This window comes from Ipomoea nil, unplaced genomic scaffold (assembly GCF_001879475.1).
Source record: "Ipomoea nil cultivar Tokyo-kokei standard unplaced genomic scaffold, Asagao_1.1 scaffold1421, whole genome shotgun sequence".
Lineage (NCBI taxonomy): Eukaryota > Viridiplantae > Streptophyta > Magnoliopsida > Solanales > Convolvulaceae > Ipomoea > Ipomoea nil.
In genome coordinates this window covers 2,298,808-2,326,689 of record NW_017617849.1, presented here as the reverse complement: position 1 = coordinate 2,326,689, position 27,882 = coordinate 2,298,808, and the positions used below count along the sequence as shown (strand labels likewise).

Here is a 27,882-nt window from a genome sequence, read left to right as displayed (position 1 = left end):
AAATTGTCCAAATTAAAAGTCGATGACCAATTGTGGAAAATCAACATAATCGGAGGACCATTGCTGGAATTAACTCATTTATACCATGATATTAACAGAATAACCCTAGATTCCATTGGGCGGCGATGAAACGTGAGGCGAAGGAGGTGGAAGGGAGTGAATTTGTGGAGTTTTCTTGTCTGGAGCCGGTGGTGGAGGGGGTGAATAGTGCATTGGTGGTAGTGGCGGTGAGTGTTGCATATGAGGTGGTGGAGGGGGTGGGGATTGCATTGGTGGTGGCGAATGTAGCAAATGAGTTGGCGGAGGAGACAAGACCGTATGTGGCGGAGGCGGTAAATGTTGCATATGCGGGGGTGGAGGAGACGAGACTAATGATGTGGAGGGGGTGAGGATTGCATTGGTGGCGGTGAATGAGGTAGCGAAGGAGGCGAGGAAAATGACAACACAACCTTATGAGATTTCCCACCACTACATTTCGCCTTGCTACAATCAACCGGTTTGCTCACCACCTTATGACAAGCTTTTTGAGCCTTATGCTTAGGCCGTCCTGGTAAACAATTACTCTTATCATCCAACACAACTTTTTTTCTTGAACTCGGATCACACCCTTTCTCCTCCCCGTTAAAATAATTATACGAAAACGTAAAATTTTTCAAATTCTACAGCCTGCAAATCCCCTCCGGGACAAACCCAGTCAAAACATTTCCATAAACATCTAATTCCACAACCTTCTCGAGCCCACTAGTAATTACGCGAAGCTTGGACATCCCATGGAGTGAATGAAATTTCGAGATTACTCTCACATTTAAGAGGTAGACGGCTGCCGAACAAATGACCAAATTGGTTAATGTTTTTATAGTTGGAGAACTTAATTGAATAACAAATATAGTCAAAGGAATTAAATTGGTAATTAACTCTAAAAAAAAAATAGACGATACTACAAGAAACTTTAGGCCATTATATAAGTTGCCTAATTAAAAAACAATGGTTACGTTGAGCTAAAGACAAACAGCATATTGTCATCTTCCCATTTACTCATCCCCTGGGCCCATCTCTTTCACAACACACAACACACGCACTCACTCTCTCTCTCTCTATCTTCTCTGCAATTCTGCATCTCTGTTTTCCTGCAAAGTGCAAACCCCACCTTTTTTTACAGATACAGAACCAATTCTCCTCTCCTCGCTTCAATTATCGTTCACCATTTGTGCAGTCTTTCAGTACTCAGACCCACTATCAAACAGTTCATGGGCAAAACAACAAGGTAAAATTTTGACGGTATGGACTTGGATAGACCCCCCCATCACAGAACTCCAAGCGCAAGTACTACTACTACTACCCCTACTGGTGAGCTCTTTGTTTGTTTCACATCTCGTCTTTCTTCTTCCTCTTCAATGAAGCTTTCCAAATCTATACTCAGTCCGGGTCGGGCTCGAGACCCCTCCGTTTCTCTCTCAACTTCCCTTAGCCGGAGGCTCCGCTCCAATGGCAGCATCAAGGCCGGTCAGGCTTCCCCCATGTTCCCCAGTTCCGCCAAGAAGCGCGGCTCTGCTTTCGAGAATCCGGAGCCGTCTTCCCCCAAGGTTACTTGCATTGGGCAAGTCCGGGTGAAGACTAAGAAGAAGGTGAAGCACAGCAGAAGCTTGTCGACGCGAAGAAGTGGGGATTTGAGTTTCAGGAAAGTAGAACAAGCGCAGGACGGGATGAATCTGAGCGAGGAAAGGGATAGGCTGTGTCTCCAAAACCAGAGGAGTTCGAGCGTCCATTATCAGCAACAAGAATGCGCGCCTCACAGGAACCAGAGGTGGGTTCATTTGCCCTTGACCATTTGCGAAGCTCTTAGGGCCGAATTTAGCTGCTTGTTTCCTTGCCGGTCGTCGTGTTTTTCGACCAACGAGAGGGAAAAAGAGGAGAAAGGGAATGGATCTAAGGATAACAGTCATCACAATGGGCAGCAGCAGCAGCAGGAACAGAGATCTTGTGGCGCCGTGTTCGCTAGATGGCTGGTGGCGGTGCAGGATGGGGAAGGAGGAAAAGGGAGGGAGATCGAACTGGTGGTGGCAGGCGGAGACGATGAGGAGAGAATAACTGCAGGCAGACCCAGTACTACTATGAGGAGTTCAAGATCAAGAAGGCATGTATTCGAAGATATTGACTTCAAAGACGAAAGCTTTGTAACACAGAAAGGTGATCGTGAAGAAGAAAAAGAAGAGGAAGAGAAGGCAAGAGTGAGTATTTGCATTCCACCCAAGAACGCTTTGCTTTTGATGAGGTGTCGATCTGATCCTATGAAAATGGCCGCTCTCACTAATCGGTTTTGGGAAACACCTGGTGCTACAAAAAACGAGGACAGTGATGGCCACGGAGGTGAAGCCGTAGAGAAACAAGAAGTAGAAATACAAAAAGGTGAATCTAAATGCGAAGTAGTAATGGAGAAAGAGTGTGAAGAAGAAGTGGCTGAACAGAATATGGTTTCTTCAGTTAACCTTGAAGAGGACTCAGAAGAAGAAACAACCATGGAAATGGAAGTTGTGAGTATTGAGGAAGAAGAAGCTGAATTAAAGCCAGAAGAAGAAGAGGCGAAGGAGTTGGAGGTAGAGAATCAACAAGAAGATTCAGATTTGGTCTCAGCTGATTCTCAGATAGATCAACAAAATACAGAAAATGTGGAACCAGATAACCCGATTTCAGAACAAGATTCAGGAGAGGAAGAAGGAAGTATAACACCCCTCTCAACATCTTCTTCACCAATAAACTCCCCCGAACAAGCAAGTTGTGAAACAGAGGAAAAGATAGCACCACTGCCCTTAGAAGCTTCAGTCCAAGAAGAATATGCAGAAATTGGAGATGATGAAGACACTGAAGAAATCACCGGACATGAATCCGAAGAGGAAGAAGAAGAGGAGGATGAGTTAGAGGAAGAAGGAGAAGAAGAAGAAGAAGAATCAGATACAGAGATTGAGTACACAACATTGAAGGAAGAACTGGAAAAAGAAGAGGCAAGTGAGGATGATGAAAGTGTGAAAAAAGTGTCGAAGAAAGATATATTGCCAGAGTGTTTGCTGTTAATGATGTGTGAACCCAAGCTATCCATGGAGGTATCAAAGGAAACATGGGTGTGCAGTACGGATTTCATCAGATGGCTACCGGAGAGGCAACAAGTCAAAGTAAGCAAAACTGAAGCCTCTGATAACTCCAAGAAAAGACTCTCTACGGATACCAAAAAATCATCAGGTACTAATCCTACGCGTCCTGCGCCGCCGCCGGACAACAAGAACCACCACCTACTTCAGCCGCCGCGGTCGTCGTGCTCACTGCCGCCTCGGTCGTCCTGCTCGCTGCCGGCGGCTGCAGTTTCCGGCGTGTCCATGGCGAGTATGATAGAGCAGAAGCTGGTGAACGCGGTGGGATACGAGCCGTTTGTGCTAACCAGGTGTAAGTCGGAGCCGATGAGAACGGCGGCTAAGCTAGCGGCGGCGGAGCCTTGTTTCTGGAAAAACAGGAAGCTGGAGCCGCATCGTCGCGCCACATTCGGGTTCGGCGCCGCTGGTGTCGGGTTCTGACCCATCTGAGCTGTCAAACTCAAAATGAAGAGCACCTTTACGCTGTGGTTTGTCGTACTGGTAATCTGTAGTCTTCTGTAGCGATTGGCCATTTAAGCCCCCGTTTGTAAATTTTCCTTTTTATTATTTTTTCACCGAATTGTGAGCATTAATAGTAAATTTTCTTGAAACTTTTCTCAATTTTGTAGCTTTTTTCCATCTTCAAATGAAAGATTCTTGCAACTTTATATCACTAACATCTAACACTCATATATAGTGCAAGCTTAACCAGCTCCCGCGCACTCTATTAATCAGTTGAGTTATCATAATTTACTCATCCATAATCTTGTCGGATCGAGGTATTGGTACGCTTAGCCTGGGCTAATCCGCGTTTTTGTCACAATCAAACCTTAGCCCAATGGCATTCAAAATATGAATATGATGGGATGGTCCATGTGCATGTGGTGAACAAAAAAGACTTGCCACCAAACCATTCAATTGCTTCCATGGGAACTTCACTTTTTAAGTCCAATGTTTGGGCTTGTCTGCCTAAAGTATACTTTCTCCTCTTTCCTTTCATCCTTTATTATATTGCAAAGCAAAAATATTAATGGTTTTAGTATAATGTGTTATCTTTTATTTATTACTCTCAATATCAATGTTGGTCTTCTCCCTAGTCCCAGTCAAGCTTTGGTATTCGACTCTGATCTTGGTCAAGCTCTTTCCTCTTCCAGAAACCCATGTCCCATTACAATAAAGTCTTTAACTTTCTCATCATTATTATTGCTTTGTTTTATCTTTATTAATTAACCATTAATATTATTGAAAATGATTATTTGTAAGAATTCACGTGTCAATTCATTATTGATTGGTACATGCTATTTCAGAAATACCTAATTCTCTCTCTAATTCTGAGTATAATATTACACATTTTTTATTTATTTATCTTTTAATAAGGTGATATAAATATAATACTCACTAAAAATATATTTAAAGTTTTCTATTAATATTAAAATCACAAAATTCCTCATTATACTATGGACTTTGGTCCACTTTACAAGATGGATCATTAACATAAGATGGACCTTGATTATTCCACGCCTTTTCGTTTCGTGCATACCAAAGTTTTCAACATATCACAATAAGGATATGATGCATTGTTGGTCCTTCTCCAAATTCCAACAAGCTTTGGCAATATAAGGACAATTACTATGACATTTCACTCTCCTAAAAATAAGGATTCACACTAAGGTTCTAAGTCATCTGATTTATTTCTTTTTATTTAATGAATTTGAACTTTAATATATATATATATATATATATATATATATATATATATATATATATATATATATATATTGAGTTCATTTAATATAACTATAGTAAATCTAACTAACATTGCTTCTTTTTTTTTTGAGAAAGAATCTAACATTGCTTCATGCAACACTACGTAGCTCCGTCCCCCGTCCGCTGCAATCGAAGGGTCGGAAGACATGAAAAATTCCATACGAGACAAAATATGAGAGGCAACATAACATTTTGGATAAACCTATTTAATTTAATTGGGTACATTATATTTATCAAAGCTTGCATGCATGCATCCAATTTGTTACGTGGAAAAGCTTGGGCCAAAACAATGAATGTCATGGAAACTAACTTTAATGCTCAAAAATGATTTCCAAAATCAATCATTTCAAGGCACATACATCTTCAATTCAAACATGCATGCATATTGGCGTGATGAGAACATAAATAAGCAATAATAATGCCTTAATATCATCAGAACATAAATAATATCCTATATTTTTGCATTATTGTAGATTTGTAGTATATCTTATACTTAATAAAATTATATTTTATTCTCTTTATACAATTAGTAATACATATTATAGGGTGTAAAAAAATATTTACTTAAAAAAAAAAAAGATATTTACCCCTACAAATAGGGTGGCAAGTTTGTGAAGGGTAATATGACGTATTGTAATTATTTAATTAAATAATAATTAATTATAACATTACTTTAAATGGCGTTAGGGTTTAGGGTAAAAGGCTTGACGAGTGTAGTGTATAAATTAATATGCCAATTAAGTAATGAAGCACTAATTACTTTATCAGACTCACACCATGAAGATGCGTTGCTTTCTATGTTGTGGGTGGAAGCATCTAACTAGGCGCTTGTGGAAGCAGAATATTCTAACCCATTCTCATTAATAGCGCGTGGCATTCCAACCCCCTCAAAGATGCGAGCTACCGTTGGCCTAATAGCCTCACGCTGAACATTGGCGCGCGAGGCTTTGATGTCATTTGTTACGGCCACTTTGCGGTGTGTCGAAGTCACGTGCACCCTTGAATGGATTATTATTATTATTACGCATTATATTATAAACAAAAATAAATTTAGAATAACTTAATATCATGGATCCTTCCGAATAGCTATTCTTCCAGTGGCAGAGGATAGACTTGTGCTCACTGCGCACAAGGAACCTCTCTCACTTTGAGAGGTTGCTCGTGGTAAGACTCGATTCCCTAGTCATTCTTTCAAAATTTCACCTCTGTGACCAGTTGAACTGTCCATGCGAAACTATTATTTTTACAAGAGGAATAAATCATTATTAAGAATTATCATAATAAATTTCGAATGAAGAAATAGATCTATTCACGAAATTGTTATTTTATTCCAACTTATTTTGTGAACCAAATATATTGATAATGTACTTATTACACAACTTAAATTAATTAACTGATTTAAAATGATTTCATACATTATCACACAACTTAAATTAATTAACTGATTTAAAATGATTTCATAAATTTTATTTTGTTATTAGTTGTAGGGTGCATTTGAAAGCGCATATAAATCACCTGTAGATCAGATGTATAAAAATTCTTTGTAATTGAAATGCTATTGGACTACATGGTAGTTAGTCCAAAAACACTTTAGTTTAGAGTTGAAATTTATATTTTTCATACTTACATTGCAATTCTTTATTTACCAACTGCCACTGCTTTGTCATCGAATCATTAAACTTCTGGCGAAATGTCTATTCCTATTTTGTCCCTTTCTGAACAACCTTTTTTTTTCTTTCTTTCTTAAATACACCGTAAAGTTAAAAAAAAAAAAAGTTTTTTCAAAAGTTATAAATAATAAAAATACAATTTCATTCACAAAAGTTTTGTACTTAAGAAATGAAATATGGTAAAGCATATTCATAATTCTTCATAAATTATGTAAGTGATCAAACACGCATTGAAGAGAGTTTAATTAGTGTAAAATAATTGGAGGAATAAAAATTTGTATTTGAAGTGGTAATCTGTATTAAGATGGGTCTCTTTCTCTGTGATCTGGCCACGTTGATGGAGGGATTTTGAGCATATGTGAGTGTCTGAAATTAGAGATAATACTGCTTTAATGGCTCCATCATATCATTTTCATTCTCGCATTGACATATATCTATAGTTCTAGTTTCTTGTTAGTCTAGTTGGCCAGTGTTTTTGGCCACCATCCCATGTGCCTTGTACCCATAATGCTTGCTTCTCTAACACCCCAATTGTCCATCTCATCTCAATCCATTATATTCTATCCACATAATCACCATATGCCAGATTCAATGCCAACCATAATCAATTTAATGAAATCAAAACATTAACACTCATATCATTATTCATTTTCTTTTGGACAATATCATTTGTCATTTCACAAATTTTTAAGTTTTTAATTGTGGATAATGTACACATTATGATATTACTTGTCGATTTGACATAAACTGCAGTATAATGCAGTTGTAGATATATATTTGTTATTTTTTTGGGAAAATAATTGTAAGTTGAAGAGATAGTAAGATGTGATGATATGTCGATTAAGTTAGGAAGACAAAAATAATGTGACAATTCACTTATTTGTGTGTACTTGAAATGGCATTGAATAGAGAAATTAGTTGGATTTAATGACACTAACAATTCAAGGGAATTAAAGGAACATACATATGGCGTATCTCTCACAATTGATTCATGATTGACAGGACCAAATAAAAGCCCAAGTAACTGCATAGAATCTTGGCAAATTATTGTGTGGAATACGATCCAAAATATATTGTCGTGAACATTATGAATAAAAATAATGTATATTATGTTTTAGAATAATAAACATTATATTTTAGAATAATGTATATTACGAGTTAGAATAATGTACATTATGTATTAAAATTATATACATTACATGTTAGAGTAATAAAACATCTGGGGTAATATAATATAATGCATATTATGTTTTAAAATCATGTATATTATATTTTAGAATAATGTACATCATATTTTAGAATAATGTACATTATAAGTTATAAAAATGTATGTTGCAGCTGGATGCGCGGAAAAAATAAAATTAAGCAAAACGACATCGTTTTTGGACAGTGATCCACACGACTGATTGTAGAATCCTTAGAAAGGCTGATCATTGTATTTTGGGCAAAATATTGTGTGGACCACGGTCCAAACAACGTCGTTAAATTTTATGAGTACTATTTTACTTTATGTATTAGATAGAATAATGTACTTTATTTGTTAGAATATTAGATAGAATAATGTACTTTATTTGTTAGAATAATGAAACTTCCGTGTAAGATAATGTACTTTATTTGTTAGAATAATGAAACTTTTGGGTAAGATAATGTACTTTATGAGTCAGAATAATGTATATTATGCTTTATAATAATGTATATTATAAGTTATAAAAATGTATGTTGCAGTGGGTCGCGTGAAAAAAATTGCGCGAAACAACATCGTTTTTAAACCGTGATCAACAATCTACGCAATAACTATTGTAGTATTTGAGTGTTACTAAAGATATAAATGGTAGGGAAATTTTTTTTTTTAAATATAACTTTGGACATTTGTATTACTTTGAGGTTTATTCAAATTCAATATGATTCTTTTTCATTAAGTTTAGTTAAAGTGTCAAACTATATCGTCTTCTGCATGTGTATTAGTACATGTGCATTAGGTGTGAAAAGTTCTTGATAATGAAGTTTTGTCTCTAGTAATATAAAATCTGTCAAGATCGTGGTATACAATGATAAGTCTCTAAATGTATGACATCATAAGAGTCTTCGACTAGATGCGAAATTGGCTGAAGTTGACTCACTTTCTTCATAATGCTCCACTTCTCAATTGTACTCTTATGGTATTTGAATATAATTTGTTGTAGTTGAAATAGCAAGTTGTAACCATTTGTGCATATGAATGTAATAATATATATTAAATCTTTTAGAGATAAACTCTTCGAATTGCCAATTCAAAACATTGGAAGTGGAGATATTGTTGAATGAACACTTAGCTAAGGAAGGATGGAAAGGGGTTGCCAAATGTGAAGGACTTGTCACTTGGCATCTAATCAAGGGTAGATGTAAAAGACTTGACACATAACACATAATTTAGATTAGGCATAAAGAAATTCATCAAAGATAAGCGTTTCAGAATCTTAAATAACAGATCATTTGATTGTGTTTAAATCCTTCATGATTATATCCAACATATATTATTTTTGAATTGTGACTCCAAAACCAAGTTTGTACTAAACCTGGCATGTTCCAAACATGTTTGGGTTCCATTTGATTATATAACAAAAGTCTGACAATAAAACACAACAAATTGCAACTATAATCATAGTTTATGGCATACATGTTTAATGAAGTTATATTTTTATCTTTTATCTTTATTTGGTCCGTTAATCCAGTAGTAGGTCTGTATTAGGCACTAGGGTGCCAAACGCCACGCTGTGGATCTCGATAGATGAAGTTACAATTTTACCCCGTTGTTATATTGTGGACCATGATTGTCAAATAAAATTGTAGTAGAATTAAAATAATACTTTAGTGTTGTTAAAATGAAACTAGTGTGTGTGAAAAATGAAACTAAAAAACAGAGCTCATTCAACATCATATATTGCCAAATGAAACTGTAGCATAATTAAAATGATACTTTTTTTTGTTGTTAAAATAAAACTAAAATTCAAAACCATACAATAATATATATTGTCAAATAAACAATAATAGTTTAACATTATTATAATTATAAACTAATGTGTATGAAAAAATGAAACTACAAAACGGAGCTTATATAATAATGTATATTGTCAAAAAAAGAATAATAATATATATTGTCAAATGAAATTGTAGTAAAATTAAAAAAATACGCTAGTATTAACCATAAACCCTACCCCTCTTGTAATTTGTAAATTAACAATGAGCTAAAGACAAAGAAGCATATCGTCATCATCGTCGTGGGCCCTGGGCCCATTATCTTCTATCTCTTTCACTCCACACAACATACGCACTCACTCTATCTATCTTCTCTGCAAACAGAAACAGCAAACCCCACATTTTTTACAGAACCCAACTCTCATCGCTTCAATTATCGTTCACCATTTGCACAGTCCCTCGCAGTCTTTCAAACCCACCATAAAAAATTTCATGGGAAAAAGACGGAGGTGAAATTTTTACAGTATGGACTTGGATAGACCGCATCACAGAACTCCAAGCACAAGTACTACTACTACTAGTACCCCTACTGGTGAGCTCTTTGTTTGTTTCACTTCTCGTCTTTCTTCTTCCTCTTCCATGAAGCTTTCCAAATCTATACTCAGTCCGGGTCGGGCTCGAGACCCTTCTGTTTCTCTCTCAACTTCCCTTAGCCGGAGGCTGCGCTCCAATGGCAGCATCAAGGCGGGTCAGGCTTCCCCCATGTTCCCCAGTTCCGCCAAGAAGCGCGGGTCGGGTTTCGAGAATCCGGAGCCGTCTTCCCCTAAGGTTACTTGCATTGGGCAAGTCCGGGTGAAGAGTAAGAAGAAGGTGAAGCACAGCAGAAGCTTGTCGAAGAGAAGAAGTGGGGATTTGAGTTTCAGGAAATTAGAACAGGCCCAGGAAGGGATGAATCTGGGCGAGGAAAGGGATAGGCTGTGTCTCCAAAACCAGAGGAGTTCGAGCGTCCATTATCAGCAACAAGAAGGCGTGCCCCATAGGAACCAGAGGTGGGTTCATTTGCCTTTGACCATTTGCGAAGCTCTTAGGGCCGAGTTTAGCTGCTTGTTTCCCTGCCGGTCTTCGTGTTTTTCGACCAACGAGAGGGAAAAAGAGGAGAAAGGGAATGGATCTAAGGAAAACAGTGATCGCAATGGGCAGCAGCAGCAGGAACAGAGATCTTGTGGCGCTGTGTTCGCCAGATGGCTGGTGGCGTTGCAGGACGGGGAAGGAGGAAAAGGGAGGGAGATTGAGCTGGTGGTGGCAGGCGGAGACGATGAGGAGAGAATAACTGCAGGCAGACCCAGTACTACAATGAGGAGTTCAAGATCAAGAAGGCATGTGTTCGAAGATATTGACTTCAAAGACGAAAGCTTTGTAGCACAGAAAGGTGATGGTGAAGAAGCAAAAGAAGAGGAAGAGAAGGCAAGAGTGAGTATTTGCATTCCACCCAAGAACGCTTTGCTTTTGATGAGGTGTCGATCTGATCCTATGAAAATGGCCGCTCTCACTAATCGGTTTTGGGAAACACCTGCTGCCACAAAAGACGAGGAAAGTGATGGCGACGGAGATGAAGCCGCAGAGGAACAGGAAATAGAAATAGAAAACGGTGAATCCAAATCTGAAGTAATGGAGAAAGATTGTGACGAAGAAGTGGATGAACAGAATGTCGTTTCTTCAGTTAACCTTGAAGAGAAAGAAGAGGACCCAGGAGAAGAAACAGCCATGGAAATGGAAGTTGTGAGTAGTGAGGAAGAGGAAGCTGAATTAAAGCCAGAAGAAGAAGAGGTGAAGGAGTCAGAGCTAGAGAATCAACAAGAAGATTCAGATTTGGTATCAGCTGATTCTCAGATAGATCAACAAAATACAGAAAATTTGGAACCAGATAACCCGGTTTCAGAGCAAGGTTCAGGAGAGGAAGAAGGAAGTATAACACCCCTCTCAACATCCTCATCAATTAACTCCCCCGAACGAGCAAGTTGTGAAACAGAGGAAACGATAGCATCACTACCTTTAGAAGCTTCAGTTCAAGAAGAAGATGCAGAAATTGGAGATGATGAAGACACTGAAGAAACCACCGGACATGAATCCGAAGAGGAAGAAGAGGAGGAGGAAGAAGAAGAAGAAGATGATGAAGAAGAAGAATCGGATACAGAGATTGAGAACACAACATTGAAGGAAGAACTGGAGAAAGAAGAGGAAACTGAGGATGAAAGTGTGAAAAAAGTGTCGAAGAAAGAAGTATTGCCAGAGTGTTTGCTGTTAATGATGTGTGAACCCAAGCTATCCATGGAGGTATCAAAGGAAACATGGGTGTGCAGTACGGATTTCATCAGATGGCAACCGGAGAAGCAACAAGTCAAAGTAAGCAAGACCGACGCCTCTGATGACTCCAACAAAAGACTCTCTACGGATACCAAAAAACCATCAGGTACTACTACTAATCCTACGCGTCCTGCGCCGCCGCCGGACAACAAGAACCACCACCTACTCCAGCCGCCGCGGTCGTCGTGCTCTCTGCCGCCTCGGTCGTCCTGCTCGCTGCCGCCTCGGTCGTCCTGCTCGCTACCGGCGGCTGCAGTTTCCGGCGTGTCGATGGCGAGTATGATAGAGCAGAAGCTGGTGAACGCGGTGGGATACGAGCCGTTTGTGCTAACCAGGTGTAAGTCGGAGCCGATGAGAACGGCGGGTAAGCTAGCCGCGGCGGAGCCTTGTTTCTGGAAAAACAGGAAGCTGGAGCCGCATCGTCGCGCCACATTCGGGTTCGGCGCCGCTGGTGTCGGGTTCTGACCCATCTGAGCTGTCAAAACTCAAAATGAAGAGCACCTTTACGGTGTGGTTTGTCGTATCGGTAACTGTAGTCTTCTCTCGCAATTAGCCGTTTGTAAATTGTCTTTTAATTATTTTTTCAACGAATTCTGAGCATTAATAGTAATTTTCTGCTTTTGACCATTTCTGTGTACGGTGGTAATACTTTCCTTAAACCCTTGCTGGATTTTGCCTGAAACAAATAGTCAAACGTATGACTCTAACATTAAAGTTTAAGGTTCAATCTTGATTTTTATTTTTTTTGGCGAGAATATATATTAAAAGTTTCATATTCCAGGAGTTGAAGTACATGGGATATAGACATATAGTCATACATATTCCCATTGCTTTGTTCAGTGTTTGGAATGGACAGCAATAGGATATTACTATCCCAAACTCCGAAACCATTCCAATGGAATTGCATGTTTGATGTCCAAACGAACGTGGACTTATTTCCAGTGACTAAAAAGGCGTAAATGTTGGGGTGGAACAAAGATAATCATATCTTTAACGTTATTGTCCTAGATTGTTTAATAATTTTTTGATAGGTGTTGATGAATAAGCGTGGGCGTGCAGTTTCCAAGGGAGGGAGGGGGGAACAATGTTTTGTTTTGCAGAGATTCCAGGGCAGGGCAGGGCAAGATAAGATCGTCGTTCCCAATTTACTGACTTTGAGGCTTTTTAGTTTTTAGTATTTGAGGGATTGATTTATTAAAAAGAAAAGGGAAAGGCGAAATCTAAGAAAAGTGATAAAAGTTGGTTTTGTACCCTTTGGTCACAGACATTGGTAGGGAACTGTGTTTAAACTCTCTGCTTTTCTATGTCCACTCATTGCCAGGTTTCACATGCAACATAGCATACATACATATATACATACGCATCATATTATAAATCAAAATGTAGGTCCAAAACTATAACTTAACTACTATGCTTTTTGGAAACCTAACTTGAACAAAACTATTAACCATATATGTACCTTGTACCTACTACTACTACTACTCTGTCCTATGATCCATTCTACCTGCCAACAATGACTGCAATTCATATTTCCTTTACCATGTTATTGGACCCTATTGGGCTAACTGCATCATATAGTTGTTGGGCTCATCTTGGACATGGTCTAAGCACTGGTTTAGGTTCATTATTTGTATTTGTGAGGGAAGAGTTTTAGGGCGTTTACTAACCGGAGATTTTTGAAAATTTTCGGAAACTGGAAAACAGAAACAGAAAACATGTTTATTAACACAATTTTTCATTTTGAAAATTGAAAATAATTTCTGAAAATCTCTAGAAAACTGGAACACACTTAAAAACTGTTTTCGAAACGGAAACCAAAATCATCTATCATCTATTTAATTATATGTCACTATAACCACATTACTATGATTACATTCATTATCATCTTATTTTAATTGTTACTATCTTCTATCTTTTCTACTTACTTTACTTAGTTAAACATAATTTATTTGCTTGCACTTTAAAGTTAGAGATTATTTACATTATCAAAATTAAGAATTAAACTCTATATAATGTTTTAGATTTTGATTGAACTCAATAGATTATTAGTTCGAATGTTTTTAATTATGTTACATCATAATACAAGTTCGGTCAAGATATCGGATATTGAAATCTCACATATATTAGAATTCAAAGTAAAAGTTATATATATTCATATGCATGTCATTCAAATGAATATATCCAAAAAAAAAAATAAATAAATATTAGTTCAAAAAATATTAATATTATCTAAACTAAATTTTAGATGAAAACAGAAAACAGAGAACAATTTTCTGTTAGTAAACAAGTTTTCTAAATAGAAAACAGAGAATGAAAACTGAAAACATAGAACAGTTTTCTGTTAGTAAATGGGCCCTTAAATTCTTAATGGACATGTTGTAGTAGGAGATGTTTTGTTTGAATATTGATCGAAGACTTGACATGGAAAACAAATAAAAATAAGGCCTCACTAGGGTAACTCAAGTGGTCGACCAGTTAACGTTTAGTCTTGTTTCTAATGACAAGGTAGGATCTCAGGAGTCATCGGGCGACTATAACCAATTAATGATAGTGAAGACATTTTGTGTATACAAGTAGTGTACAAGTAATAGGGGGACTTGTTCCTTTATGGGCATTGGGACATATTCATGGGAATCCATGATATAATCTGACAAAGCCAAACAAAAATTGGATTATCAAAAAGAAAAAAAAAAAAAAAAAAAAAAAACAATTTTCATCTCTCAATTCATTTTTGAATTACAAATGTAGTCCATTTCTTTCAATTTTTACAAATTTAGTCCTTTGATTGTTAAAGAAATTTTAAATTCAATCCCTCAACTATTTGAGATGCAAGCTATGTTATATAATTAATAATTGTATATAGGATATCATGAGAAAATGAAAAATAGATTAGAAATTACAAATATACGCTTATAAAAACCTAAATAGAAATGAAGTTTGATGTAATTTTTCAAAAATAAATATATACAAATTATAAATTGAAAAGAGTTACGTTGTTGGGGTTATTGGTAATAGTTCACAGTCGCAGGGGCCACTAATTGGTCCAAGAAGAGATGGTTTAGCCTCATTCCGGGGTAGTGGTGCAATGGAGGCATATATGCATGGGCACACTGTGGGTTCACCACTATGAAATACCAGTCCAAATGAATATCCAGCCCCTATAGCTCAGTGGTAGAGCGTCAGTCTTGTAAACTGAAGGTCTGTAGTTCGATCCTGCATGGGGGCAAATACAACACATAATCTCATTCAGTTCTTTTAGGCTGTTCGTCTTTCATACCTATATCTTTAATAATCATTGTTAAGTGAGTGCTTAACTATAACACTCTGGACTCTAAAATCCAGTAGTAATGAATGGAATTAAAAATAATTAATGGAAGCTTAATGACCGATTCTATATGATATTGCTGAGATCGAGTTAAGATGTAACATACAGTTTGAGTGATTAGCATTCCTGGCGCACGTTTGATGCCACGGCTCTGGCCCAGAACTTGATCTGTGCTTTCATGTCGTCTTGTCCTGATGATGATGATGATTTCTTGGCAATATTCTGAAATGGAGTTGGAGAACTCTTAGCTGCCAGCTCTGAACAATTTCGTCTTCTTACCACATTTTCTTCATCTCTCTCTTCTGTCTTATTATCATAAACGCTCTCACACCCTACTGTAATCTTGCTAATTCTCTGTTTTGGTAAGCTACAAATGCTACAGCTTCTTCTCAGACCCTGCAAATTAAACCGCAATTCTTGAATGACGATGGATATATATATATATATATATAATGTTATTGTTTTATGCATGGTACCTTAACAGAGGGAAGTGGAGGTTGAACTCTTGCATGGTTTAAAGATGCTTGCCTGATCAATTTCCCCATACAAAATTCGCTTTCCTCATCATCTTCAAGTTCTTCCTTTTCTGCAAAAGTTGACAGATCACCGCAGTACTGCATTTGCTGCAGATTCATTGTACTATACATTCTTGTTGATGATTCTTTCACGTTTGTTGGCATTGAAGCTGTCTTCATTAGACCTGGACCGCCTGTCCGAGTTAATAACGACCAGCTTCTTGTACCTAATTCTGGGATTTTCTTGATTGATGAATAAGTTTCTTCCATGGATTTCTCATCAGCTACTAAAGGCGGATCAGAATGACTATGTCTGGTGAACATTCTTGATTTCCCATGAAGCGAGTTCCCGAAGAACCAAGTTTCCTCCAGAAGCTCTCCAGGCTCAACCCTGCCATCATCAACAACATCCATAGTTGCCTGCAGCACCAAGCTAAGATTTCATCTCAGCTTATATGAATATATATCTTGTAATGACACTGATGTGGGGCTGTGATTAGATTAGATCGAGAGACCATGTGGGGCCGGGGGAGATGGATGCCATGTACTCCCAACACTGTTACAGATTTAATGCAGTGTGGGCACCAGAAGATTGATCCATATATGCATGAAAGGAAAAGAAACGAAAGACAAAGATATGTGAATTATTATGTGTATATATATTAATTGGAAATTGGAAGGAGGTGAAGGGGATGAGGCAATGCCAGCATATGCCATGTGATGGGGCTGTTGAAAAACAGTGTGTTAGAGACAGACAGGAAATTTACTAAAATATTATTGTTAACGTTGCTTCCTAGTAAGTATGTATGTGACAGCTCCTATTGGTTAGAGCTAAATATATTGATTAGGGTGGAATCAGATGTCAAATTAATGTGATACTTTGTCAAAGAATCTGTTCACTGTGAGCATAAAGTGTGAACCTTATTTTTTCTTCTAAATACTACTTACTGAACCAGTGAGCTAAACCCGTGCGGGCTAGAATGAAATTTCTTTGTTAGAAGAGTTGGAGTAACATAAGCAAGCTTAGGTGGCTGGATGAGTCTCGAATGTACATTATATTCCATGTAAAAGTTTGTCGTTTAGGCCCATGATCTCTTCCCAGATTCCACGTTACATACATTGAACCAGTAGTATCTTGAGGATAGAAATGCAAAACAACTAATATTGTTTTCAAAAAGAAAATACATTTTGTCCCCTATGTTTTATAATAATCCAGATTTCTCAACTTTGTCACAATATATTTAGACTTCATAAACTCGCATCAAAATCTATAAAGGAGGTAAATCCTAACTCTTGAGTTGCTTAGGTAATTTCATCAGATTCTCACCTTCTATATACTTCTGTGCACAAGAGGTCTTCGTTACTATTAATTTCAGTGTGGTTTGAACCCCACCTTATCACTAAAAGTAAAATTAAATGTTGATTAAAGTAACACTCTATGAACCAAATTAAACACCCCCAAAAAGTATTATGCCGAAAATGAATTAATAACACCCAAGATAACTAAATGGACAAATTTGTTCAAATTGAAATGTATTGCAAATTTCACTCTTAATCATTGACTATTATGATATATTGTCACATTTAATTAGTCATGTTCTTTTAATTTTACCATGCTATATTCTTGACTTTCATTTTATTGACACAATTAATTAGTCTTTTAAAAATGTTGTTATTTCACCATTTAATAAATATGGTTAACATGTAATTTCATTATTCAATTAAAAGATCAAAATTCACAAGAGAGTGAGAGAAATTACATGTTGAGGTAAGATGTTTGAATGAAAAATTACATATTAATCATATTTATTAAACGGTCAAATGACAAAATGTTAAACGAATAACTAATTGTGATAAGTAAATAAAAGTTAAAAGTATAATGAGATAAACTAAAAGAATATGATTAAACGTGACAATGTCACAATAATCGATGCAAAAAGTGAATTTTGCTTTTGAAATATAGGAACAATTTTATTTTTTTTTTGTTTGGTATTTAGACAATTACTTTGACTATATTGAGTGTGCAACTTTTTAAAATTTATCAATTTTAATTCTCCTGTTAAGATTCAATAAGTTTGAGATTTTAAAAAATAAAAGTAAATAAAATAAGAGACAGAGATGAGAGAACGCAGTGGCCCTACAATAGTCAATAGGGCAGGGTCATACTGGATATTTTCCTTTGCCCCCTCCTTCATTCACTGAAATAAAATAAAATAAAGGACAGTGTTAAGATAGATCTAGCCATGGATGATTGCTACCCGTTGTTATATCGTGAATCAAGGTATAACTTATAATATAGACCACATCATTTCAAGTAAGCATGATTAGTAATTATGCACACATTTCACCGTACCGCGCATATAGCCATAAGCCCATAATTCACTTATAAGATAGTGTTTACTACATTAACCTTTATTTTGATGAAGATATAAAGAATATTACGATACTACAGAGTAAGTGAAAATTGTTTAGTGTTTATTAATGTTAAGGTTTAATTTTAAGAATATATAGAACAAATATTAAAATAATACAAAATGAATGTTATTAAATATGATATGTTTGTAATGTTATGTTTATATATATTAAGTTTTGTTTTTTATGAACATATAGAAGAAATATTATGAATATAATCTATTAGACATATGTGTAATATATGATCTGTTTAGAACTCTAGAAAATATTTTTTAAAAAATAATTTCTAGAAAATGATTAATTTTCAAGAAAATAATCTTCTAATGTTTGGCTGAAGGTAAGAAAACTATCTTTTTCTATTTGGCTGAAAGTTAAGAAATTGTATTTTTTCTATTTGGTTTTTTTTTTTTGATAATAAACATATTATTTGTTATATAATAATAATAATAATAATAATAATAATAATTAGTTGTGATGATGGTAGTGGTGTGGTGTTGATGGTGGTAGTGGTGGTGTGATTGTTATGGTTGCGTGGTGGTGGTATTAGTAATAATAAGCGGAAAACGTGAAAAGAGATGAGAGAAAATAAAGAATTCAAAAATTGTCTTTCGACTAAAAATGTAAGGAGACATTTTCTGTCAAATGGCCATTTTATGTTGATCAAAATTAATATTTTTCTTTGACTTTATTTATTTTTGGATAATTTGGAGTTATGTGGAAGAGGGAAACAACGTTAAAAATCCATTATAACTTAAGAACAACCTCAATAGGCATAGATTTTGAGGAGGTTGTGCATGTGTAATCCATTGTAACTTAAAAACAACCTCAATAGGCATAGATTTTGAAGAGGTTTTGCATGTGTGACTAGGAAAGAGAAGATGAGATGAAAGGGAAAAAAAAAAAAAAAAAAAAAAAACGATTAACGCGCGACCAAGGCTTTCATTTTCTTTTTTTCTTGGTGGGTCTCACTATTGAGACAAAAACCAAGTTCTTGCAATATGACTTCAATCCTTCACTTTCCTCATTCTCTCTCTTCCACTTCAGCCATAATTTCCTCAAAAACTGAGCAAAAATCACTATTGTTGCTCTTAGGGCATCCACAATAGACTTTGGTGTGATTTTAAGAGAGTTTGGCTAAAGTGAAAGAGAAAGAGAAGGAGAGAATGTTTTAGATTGTAGCAAGAGGACCTTGTTTTTATCTTCCAAAAGTGGACCCAGCAAAACAAAGAAACAGTGATACTCAATTGCATGAGCTAAAGCGCCCAATCGGGCGCGTTAAACTGTAACTTTTTTTTTTTTTTTTTTTTTTTGCTTTTCAGATTTATTTTTCTTTTTTTCCTTTCATCCCATCTCCTCTTTCCTAATCACACTTACAAAAACTTATCAAAATTTATGACTATTGATGATGCTCTTCTAAGCTTACTGTTCTAAGACCTGCATATTTTACTACTAAAACCTGTTCAGAAATTGATGGAATTCTCTATCCTCATCTATATATATATATATATATATATGTGTGTGTGTGTGTGTGTGTGTGTGTGTGTGTGTGTTTGTGTGTGTGTGTGTGTGTTTGTGTGTGTGTGGGGTAATAGTAAAACAAAACTGTGATGAATGAGGAAAGTATAAGATCAAAACTCAATTCAGTAAACAAAATTTTTGATTTTACATCTCAGACTGAAGTTCCATCCAAGTGAGATAATTTGCTACCCGCTGGAATAAACAAAATCTGCTGCTATCAATTTATGGCTCCTTCCCCCTTTCTAAGTTCTATCCACTCTATAAGGGAATGAAGGCATAATTTCTTAATTTCGCAGTGGAAACAAACATCCTTACATCTCTCTAAATTGGTTAGTACACCATCTCTAAATATATATGCCCTACCATCTCCATACTCTGAACTCTCACACCCATCCACTTCTCTATTTACACTACTGTCACAACTACATTCCATCATCTTCAACCTCTTCCCTGAATTTTCAACTCTGTCCTTGTGCTCAAACTCTGCCACCTCCTTTTTATCATCATCAAATGAACTACAATTTTCCGTCACCAACCACATTCTAAGAGACGAATGAAATTTTGCAGATAACGAGGCCACAAAATCATAAACATCCTCTAACTTGCACTCTTTTCCTTTAAGTCCCCACTCGTATCTAAGCACTTCTCGTAATAAGTGGTGAAGTTTCTCCAGACACCCAGTGCAGCAACCAAAGAAGCATACAAGACCAGAATCTATTGGAAGATCAGTAGCTTTATTTGAACAACCATCACGAGGCGGCTTTCTCTTGTCATCTTCGAGAGGAAGATTATTTTCAGGCAAGGACAAGCCATTCTCCAGATTAAAAACAACTTTTCTGCAAACAGAGATCTCAGTACCGAACCTACCATCCGGACCACAGGAGCCATCCTCTTCATCTTGAATATCAATAGATTTTTGCTCTGCATGTCCATTAGAGTGTATTTTGGATCCACAATCTCCACCTTGATGAGACACAATAACAGTTGCAGTGCTCGATTCAAGAGTGACCCCATTCTTCAGAGAAATGGAAGTGTGTCCAACAATCGGAGAACGCTCCATATCCACCAACTGGGAAGCTTCATCTTCTGCAACTGCAACCACACACACTTCATCTTGATCACCAGAATTACCTTCTACTTGCACACCACTATGTTCAACATTTTTAGTATTTAATCCAGTGGTACTTGTAACATTTTCAACCAGTGTAGAAGTGTCCATGTCCATCGACTGAGAGGCCACCACTGTACCTGATACATCTCGATCACCCTCTCCTTCCAGACCACTATGTCCGTCATTTTCAGCATTTAATTCAAAGGCACTTCCTTCTACTATCCTTGCTTCATGCAATGTTTCATCACCTTCCAAACTAGTATTCTTTGAAGGGTTAGATTCTTCCAAATGACCTACACAATTAACTGCAAAGTTTGCTTCTGGACCTGAGCGTTGGGTGTCCACCTCTAAACTGAAACAAAGTTCATTCGCGTTAGATGTGAACAAGAAATAAAAATGTGACAGAATAGTGGCTAACTGGAATCATACCTCTGAAGCATGTAAAGCCAGCTACTGAACATGTCATCAAGATAAGCCACTTGAGACAAAAGACGGCTGAACTGATACCTGTCCTTCCCACCCTGAACTTTGTCATTAACTTCTGCAACTAGAAGTTCCAGAACTTTCCGAACATCAGAAGATACTTCTCTAAGCAAAGTATATTTGCCAGTGTATGCTGACAACCCAATAGCTATCAGGCCTCTTACTATACCAGAATTTTCTTTGCTTTTCATATTGCTGGTAGAAAGAGCAACCTCTTTCACAGAGCTATTAGGACGAAGAATACATGAATTGAAAGGCCAACTTTTCCAATGTCCATTAATATCAAAAGAAGGACCATCTTTTAGCTTGGATGTGACCCAACAAAGTTCAGCAAAATGAGGATATCGCAAAATTTGATAGCCAAAAGTAGTAATTGCTAATAACAAGTTTGATTTCCCTTTTCCATGTTTATTGTTAGGGGCAACAGGAGTAATGGGGTTTATGGAACATTGTTTGCCTTCATGCTCAATTGCTGTTCCAGATTTGGTGTTGGGGCATGTAGATCCGATATTCTCCTTGGTTTCATCATAATCCTTGCCATTTTGTGGGACCATATGGACATGGTTGGCATGATATATCAACTGAATGAAGTGTTGAGATAAATCATTACACAGTCTTGCTGCAAATAGATCAACTACCAGATCAACATTGAAACTTTCATCCAGCTGTACAGAAAACTGTGGCATGGAATCCCCCAATGGAGTTGAGAGAGACTGATCCAATTTCTGACCTTTGAAGTACTGTCTTATCCTAAAAGGAAGTTCTTGAAATGGCATCTCTGACGTAGCCTATTAAAACAGAGGAAGGATGGGGCTAAAGTGAGTCCCTTTTCACAAGTTAACTCCAGAGTCAAGGAGATTTCTTAGTATTAGCTGAAGCTACATGGACTAATTATCTACCGACTAAAATCTGAGGGAAATATAGCTTTTTAATCATCAAAGTTTTTAGGAGAAACACACATACCAGAATAGTCAAGGATGTAGAAACACATAAGGTTTCAACCTGCTCAACAAAGGAGCTCCAGACATACGAGACCTCTCTCACTTCACGTCTGGACTCCACTTCCGTCATATTAGCAACGGGATAGTTGTCTTCATTGCTGATTTCTTTGAGGGATTTCTCCTCAAATGAATGAGGCTCCACTGACAGAGAAACACCCTGAGCTTCACAAACCTGGTAATTGGTCTCCACAGCCCATAAATCCAATCTTGGCATAAATATCATGCAATTTCCAACACTTGCACACCTCACTGCCACAATAAAGTGTATTATTCATCAGTTTCTTCAATGAACAAAAACTGAACCAGCCATAATTACATAATTCAGAATACAAATGGATTATAACTTTCAAGAAAGAAAAATGAAGCTAATAACAATCGACTTTTACGATGATTTTAAAGGTATGTTTTCTCTTTTCTTAGACAAAGTCTTTCTTTCAAAAGATATGAATTGACAAGTGCTGCTTATAATTTAAAAAAAAAAAAAATGAATTGAAAAGCACTGTTTATATAACAGATAAGAAAAATGAGACAAGAAAAAAGAAATTTCTATGAATTTTATGAATGTAAGGGGTGGAGAGGAAGCACCAAAGTTACACAGTAGATCACATACTCAGTATCGATGTCAAACCCTGTATAAAATCTCCATGTCCTTCTTGTGAAATAGTAGCCAGATCAATCTTTTGAATATCAGTATTACCAACAAAACAATGGAGAAGACAAGAAGCAAGATGCCTCTGACCACATCTTGGTTTTCCAGAAACTAATAATCGGAATCCAGATTTCTTTCCCGATATATTTTGGACCAAGTTAGCACGAGCACCCATATGGTGAAGTTTGGAATGTCCAAAAGTAGAGTGATCATCATCAATGTTCTCCTCTAAAATAGCAGAAGTACCAATATTAGAATCTCGAACCAGAATACTGGCACGAGAGAGGTGATCCTCAACTTTGCAGTAAACGTCTGGTTCTTTAAGCAAGTCTTGAATGTATAACCACCAATTACCAGTGAGAGCTTTCTTTTTATCCAAAGCAGATGTGAAAACATCTTTTACCAATGAAGCAGCTTTAGAAAGGCGGTCTGGTAAGTAGAGGCGCTCATCCAGATAAAGGGAAACAAGCAATTTACAAAGGGGTTGGGCAAGACAAGGAAAAAGAAAGGTATTGAGAGGTGATGAAACCACATCATTCACAGTCATTCCAGCTTCTCTACGTGAACATGGAGGTGGTGCATGTGTTAGAGCTTCCAACCAATCCTGTTCCTCTACAGTAAAGATGGGTAGGGGAGAACATTTAACATCAGGCCCTTTCTTTGTGGCTGCAGAGAGATACTGATGCAAGGGGAAGCTCCTCTTTAAAGCAACAATGGCAGCTTGAGTACAAAGGGCCTGAAGATCAGCACCAGCACATCCCACTGTTTTCTTGGCTATCCATTTGAGTAAGGGTCCAGAGACAGGTTTAGGCCATTTCTTTGTGTGTAGTGAGAGAATTGCTTCTCTGTCCTTCACTGATGGCAATGGAAAATATATCTCCCTGTCAAATCTCCCAGGTCGTCTTAAAGCTGGATCAACAGCATCTGGGCGATTTGTTGCCCCTATAACAACCACTGACCCTCTAGATTTCAATCCATCCATCAGGGCAAGCAAAGTGGACACCACTGAACTATGTGTTTGATCCTGCTGCCTAGTGCGGCAAGGAGCCAAGCCATCTATCTCATCAAAGAAAATGATAGAAGGTTGAGATTTTTCAGCAACCTGAAACAAAAGTCTTAATTGCCGCTCAGCATCACCAACATATTTTCCCAAACAATCCGCTCCTTTACGAGCAAAATATGCTATGCGTTTATCACCTCGAGCACATGAACCAATCAGTGCACGTACAACTAAAGTTTTACCTGTCCCAGGGTATCCATGTAAAAGAACCCCCCTAGGAGGTGTGAGTCCAAGACTGCTAAAAAACTCAGGGTATAACAGTGGTAAGATGACCACCTCCTTCATGCACTGGATGACATCTTGAAGCCCTGCAATGGATTCCCAACCTTGAAACTGAACCTCAGTATCAGAATTAGAACCTCCAATGTATACAGGAGAAATTCTTAATAAATCTCGATGAAGCCTCTTGCTCTCACGTTTCAAAAATTCTTCATCCTCCCCGCAGTTCTCCAACCATTTCTCTTCAGCTTCAATATCCTTGCGCAATGCATCATTAGATGTCTTTCTCAGCTCCAACTTTATCTTCTTAGCTTTCATTTTCCTTATCCGATGCAGATATTTACTTCCATGGGGTTGGAATAGATGTCGATGATCAGTGCAAGCTATGAGAAACTTGCGATGATCAAAGATGCAACCAGTGGCTCGTGCACACGGCTGCCAAATCAAATAACTTCCCTCAGAAAAATCTAGCTAATAAAGTTCGTGAATAACCAAACCCTTAACTAACAGTAAAGGACAAAGAAGAAAAGATAGATGGATGCAAGAACCAGTGAAGGCCAGAAGGGGGGATTATACTTAAGAATGAAACTGACCAGGTGGTAGGTTTTTGGACATCTATCAACACGGCATCCAATAGTTGCCCCAGGCCTCCCACATCGACTGCATTTCAAAACCCTTCCCCTGCTAAGTGCTGCCCTAACATTTTTCATGCATCCCAAACCAGCAAAATAGACCTGAAAACAAACAAAAAGAGCAGAAACAATTGAAACATATTGACTTATATAGTGCCTAAAAGAGAAGAAATGGTAATTATGAATGCAGAGGCAAAAGCATTTAAGAGTACAAACAGTAAAAAATGATCAAATATGTACACAGCAGGAAAACTGGCAAGTAGGAATGTGGGTTACTTCCTACTAATATTACCATCATAAAGCAACATATGGCATGACAATATGTTAAGCCCTGATAATCTTTAAACATACGATATTAGTTTACATACAACAAAGTTGGTGGCAGCCTAGAAGTCGTAAAATTTTGAATAAAAGAAAGACAAATACATAGATGAATGAGAAAGGAAGAAGAAATTATCATTACTATGGATATACCCCCAAAAAGGGAGGGATTACTGCCCAAACAAAAAGCTCCTTTAAAATGCAGGGCTTAGAAAGAATCTTATGTCTATGTTTGTGCCAAAAATGGTATGCTGGTCTGTATCCCTTTGTAATATGGGCATAGCACCTCTTTTAGGTTATGGCATATGCAAGAACAAAACCAAATAATACTAACTTGTAATGTGTTGCCTCTAGCTTTCCTAAAAATAAATAAATTATAATGAAAAGAAGACATTCACTCTTAAAAGGTTGCAGACCAGGGCACCAGACAACTCAAAGAGTGATAACTTTATTAAAGACTGCAGTTTGGATGTAACTTTTCTGTTGTAAAAAATCTATACATAATAGAAGTATTCATCAAGCAGACAAGATGAAAGCATGATTGGATATAAATAGAATAGAACATATGTGATATAACTCAGTGAACCATACCTCTGGACTCCATACAGCACATTGCTGATGAACCCAAATTCCAGCAATACCAAAACGGTCATTTATAGGGCCCAAGAGGCGTCCAAGCCAGCTAGGTTCATCACCAAATCCATCCCATACATCATAATTAGGTTCCTCAGAAGTGGACGACTCACTATGCGCCTCATTATCACTTAGAACCCCATCCTGTACTAGTTTTCTGGGAGGTTTTCCATCTGTACCACCTCCACACAAGCCACAATGTCTTCCCTCTTTTATCTTCCGCTTTCTTGTAACATGACTAACATCAATCATTCTCTCATTTGCTAGAGGTTCACGGGAACTCTTACCCTTCCTTTTGTAGAAGATGGAGCAATCTACTTCATCTTTTGCTTTTTCAAGATATCCTCTTTTTGCTTGTTTATCTGCATCTCCATTAGCATCATCTTTTACATTTTCATCCACAGTAACAAAGTCAACTTCTAGAGCATTTCTTTGGTCACCTGATCCGCAGACATGCTTTTCAATTGGCATATCCTGCTCCGTGGATTCCACATTGTCAGAACTCAAGCATTGCTTGGACTGTAAGCACATTTCTACTTTGTCCTCTTCTTTATAGATAGTTGGTGAGGGTGTGTTACCATTCTCTACTCCCTTATCACTTTCATCATTCTGTGGCAAATCTTCCTCTTCATTCACTTCTTCTAGCACCTCTTCCTTATGTAATGAATGTTCTTCTTCTTGATTCATTTCTTCTGGCACATCTTCCTCAATTATCAATTTGTCATCCTCTTCATCCATTTGTTGTGGCATCTCTTCCATAATTACCAAGTCTTCATCATCCTCCATACTACCACCAAGATCAATGTCCAGGTGCTCACTCTCAAAGGCATTTGAAGCTTTAACTCTTCCAGGTCTCTTTGACTTAACAATTGTCAATTCCCCATGTACCTGCCTTTCTTCACTGTCATCAAACGGTTCAGCCTCCATCTTTGATTTGCTTTTGAACTTGCTAAAGTTCTCAACAAGCTTCCTTCTACATGCTGGTGAGGACTCCCCCTTCCCTCTCGAAACAAAACGTGCATTTGTACTCCTGGATCTCAACCTTGTTCGCCAACCACCAGTATCTTCAACCAGATCCCTTGGTGTTGAACAAGGCATCTCAAACTGGTCATCATCTTCTTCTCCCTTCACACCACTCAACCCACCCCTTTTGTCAACCTTTTTTCGCTTCTTTGGAGGAGGCGGGGACGAATCAAGTAAAACAGGAGCCTTTCGGACCCTAGTGCTCCGCCTGAGCTCAAGTTCATCCCCTCCAGCATTACTAGACTCAATAAGCTCCTTGCTTTCAATCGCACTATGACTCTGAGTATATGCCTTTTCACAAATAGCATCTAGCCTCTTATGTTTTTTCTTAGTCCTAAAATTTCCAACCTTATGATCCTTCGTTTTCCTCTCAACCGACGTTGACTGCGAAAATCGCATGACAACCACCGCCGACCAATTACTCTGTTTTTAATAGCAATCTGGAAAATCTGCTAAAATAGCAAAATGGGGATTGAAACCCTAACTTTTACTCCAAATTGGCATCTGAAATCCCATAAATTATAGAGGCAATGACGTGATTACACTTTTGACTGATTGACCAATGGATCAAATAGTATGGGGAGAATCAGAAAAGAACCTGTAAACCAACGATTCCAAACTGAACCTCGCGCTTCTTTCCTGGTTTTCTACGGTTCCGCGAAGACCCGTCCTGGTTCCGCAGAGATTTTCGTCTCGAAAAACCCTTTTTCAACCCTATCCTCTCTCTAGAATGCTCTGATTTTATCCTTGAGCGCGTATCTCTTTTTTTCTCAGTAGTTGTTGTGCAGGGAAGAAGAAAGCCAATAACCAAGGCGGAGGTAATGAGAGAGGGTTTCGTACTGGGGAACGGACTGGGGGGTTCGGGTTCCTCAATCCACGCGCGGGAGGAGATCGTGACCGGCACGGGCGATGTTGAACGAATAGCAAATTAGAACTTTCCATGACGTGGCAGCCTCTCGTTTCGGCGTGGGTGCGTAAGCTGCACGCCATTGAGGGGGATGGTGGGGTGTGAGTGGAGTGGGTTGAGCGGAAATATTTGTAGATTTTTCCCACATAACGTTACCGCCAAATAGGTAGGATTTTCATTTTTCTTTATACGACG

At 37.5% G+C, this 27,882-nt stretch overlaps 4 protein-coding genes and 1 non-coding gene across 8 annotated transcripts; 3 read left to right on the top strand and 2 right to left on the bottom strand.

Moving 5' to 3' along the window:
* The first annotated feature begins 949 nt into the window (after positions 1–949).
* On the top strand, positions 950–3,743 carry LOC109188170 (FK506-binding protein 5-like). Of its 2 annotated transcripts, none has more exons than XM_019338726.1 (2): positions 950–2,844; positions 2,878–3,743. In XM_019338726.1, the coding sequence occupies exons 1-2, from the start codon at positions 1,281–1,283 to the stop codon at positions 3,561–3,563; spliced, it is 2,250 nt and encodes a 749-aa protein (XP_019194271.1). In that variant the 5' UTR covers positions 950–1,280; the 3' UTR covers positions 3,564–3,743. The 2 variants fall into 2 exon arrangements, with proteins under 2 accessions (XP_019194271.1, XP_019194270.1); XM_019338725.1 differs by having other exon boundaries at positions 951–3,580; positions 3,628–3,743.
* A 6,100-nt stretch (positions 3,744–9,843) lies between these two features.
* Positions 9,844–12,510, top strand: LOC109188169 (DNA ligase 1-like). The gene has a single exon (XM_019338724.1). It carries the CDS (start codon positions 10,040–10,042, stop codon positions 12,341–12,343), a length of 2,304 nt encoding a protein of 767 aa, XP_019194269.1. The 5' UTR covers positions 9,844–10,039; the 3' UTR covers positions 12,344–12,510.
* A 2,365-nt stretch (positions 12,511–14,875) lies between these two features.
* LOC109187574 lies at positions 14,876–16,375 on the bottom strand. Of its 2 annotated transcripts, XM_019337801.1 has the most exons (3): positions 15,680–16,374; positions 15,310–15,599; positions 14,876–15,091 (listed from the first exon to the last, which is right to left on the bottom strand). In XM_019337801.1, exons 1-2 carry the CDS (start codon positions 16,130–16,132, stop codon positions 15,321–15,323), a joined length of 732 nt encoding a protein of 243 aa, XP_019193346.1. In that variant the 5' UTR covers positions 16,133–16,374; the 3' UTR covers positions 14,876–15,091; positions 15,310–15,320. The 2 variants fall into 2 exon arrangements, with proteins under 2 accessions (XP_019193346.1, XP_019193347.1); XM_019337802.1 differs by lacking the exon at positions 14,876–15,091 and having other exon boundaries at positions 15,260–15,599; positions 15,680–16,375.
* On the top strand, positions 15,033–15,104 carry TRNAT-UGU. The gene has a single exon. It is a non-coding gene; the product is annotated as a tRNA-Thr (tRNA).
* A 3,363-nt stretch (positions 16,376–19,738) lies between the features above and the next one.
* Positions 19,739–27,594, bottom strand: LOC109188198. 2 transcript variants are annotated; one of them, XM_019338767.1, is made up of 7 exons: positions 27,379–27,594; positions 25,716–27,284; positions 24,765–24,905; positions 22,854–24,606; positions 22,206–22,492; positions 21,189–22,030; positions 19,739–21,111 (listed from the first exon to the last, which is right to left on the bottom strand). In XM_019338767.1, the coding sequence occupies exons 2-7, from the start codon at positions 27,177–27,179 to the stop codon at positions 19,866–19,868; spliced, it is 5,733 nt and encodes a 1,910-aa protein (XP_019194312.1). In that variant the 5' UTR covers positions 27,180–27,284; positions 27,379–27,594; the 3' UTR covers positions 19,739–19,865. The 2 variants fall into 2 exon arrangements, with proteins under 2 accessions (XP_019194312.1, XP_019194311.1); XM_019338766.1 differs by having other exon boundaries at positions 25,716–27,594.
* Positions 27,595–27,882: the final 288 nt, after the last annotated feature.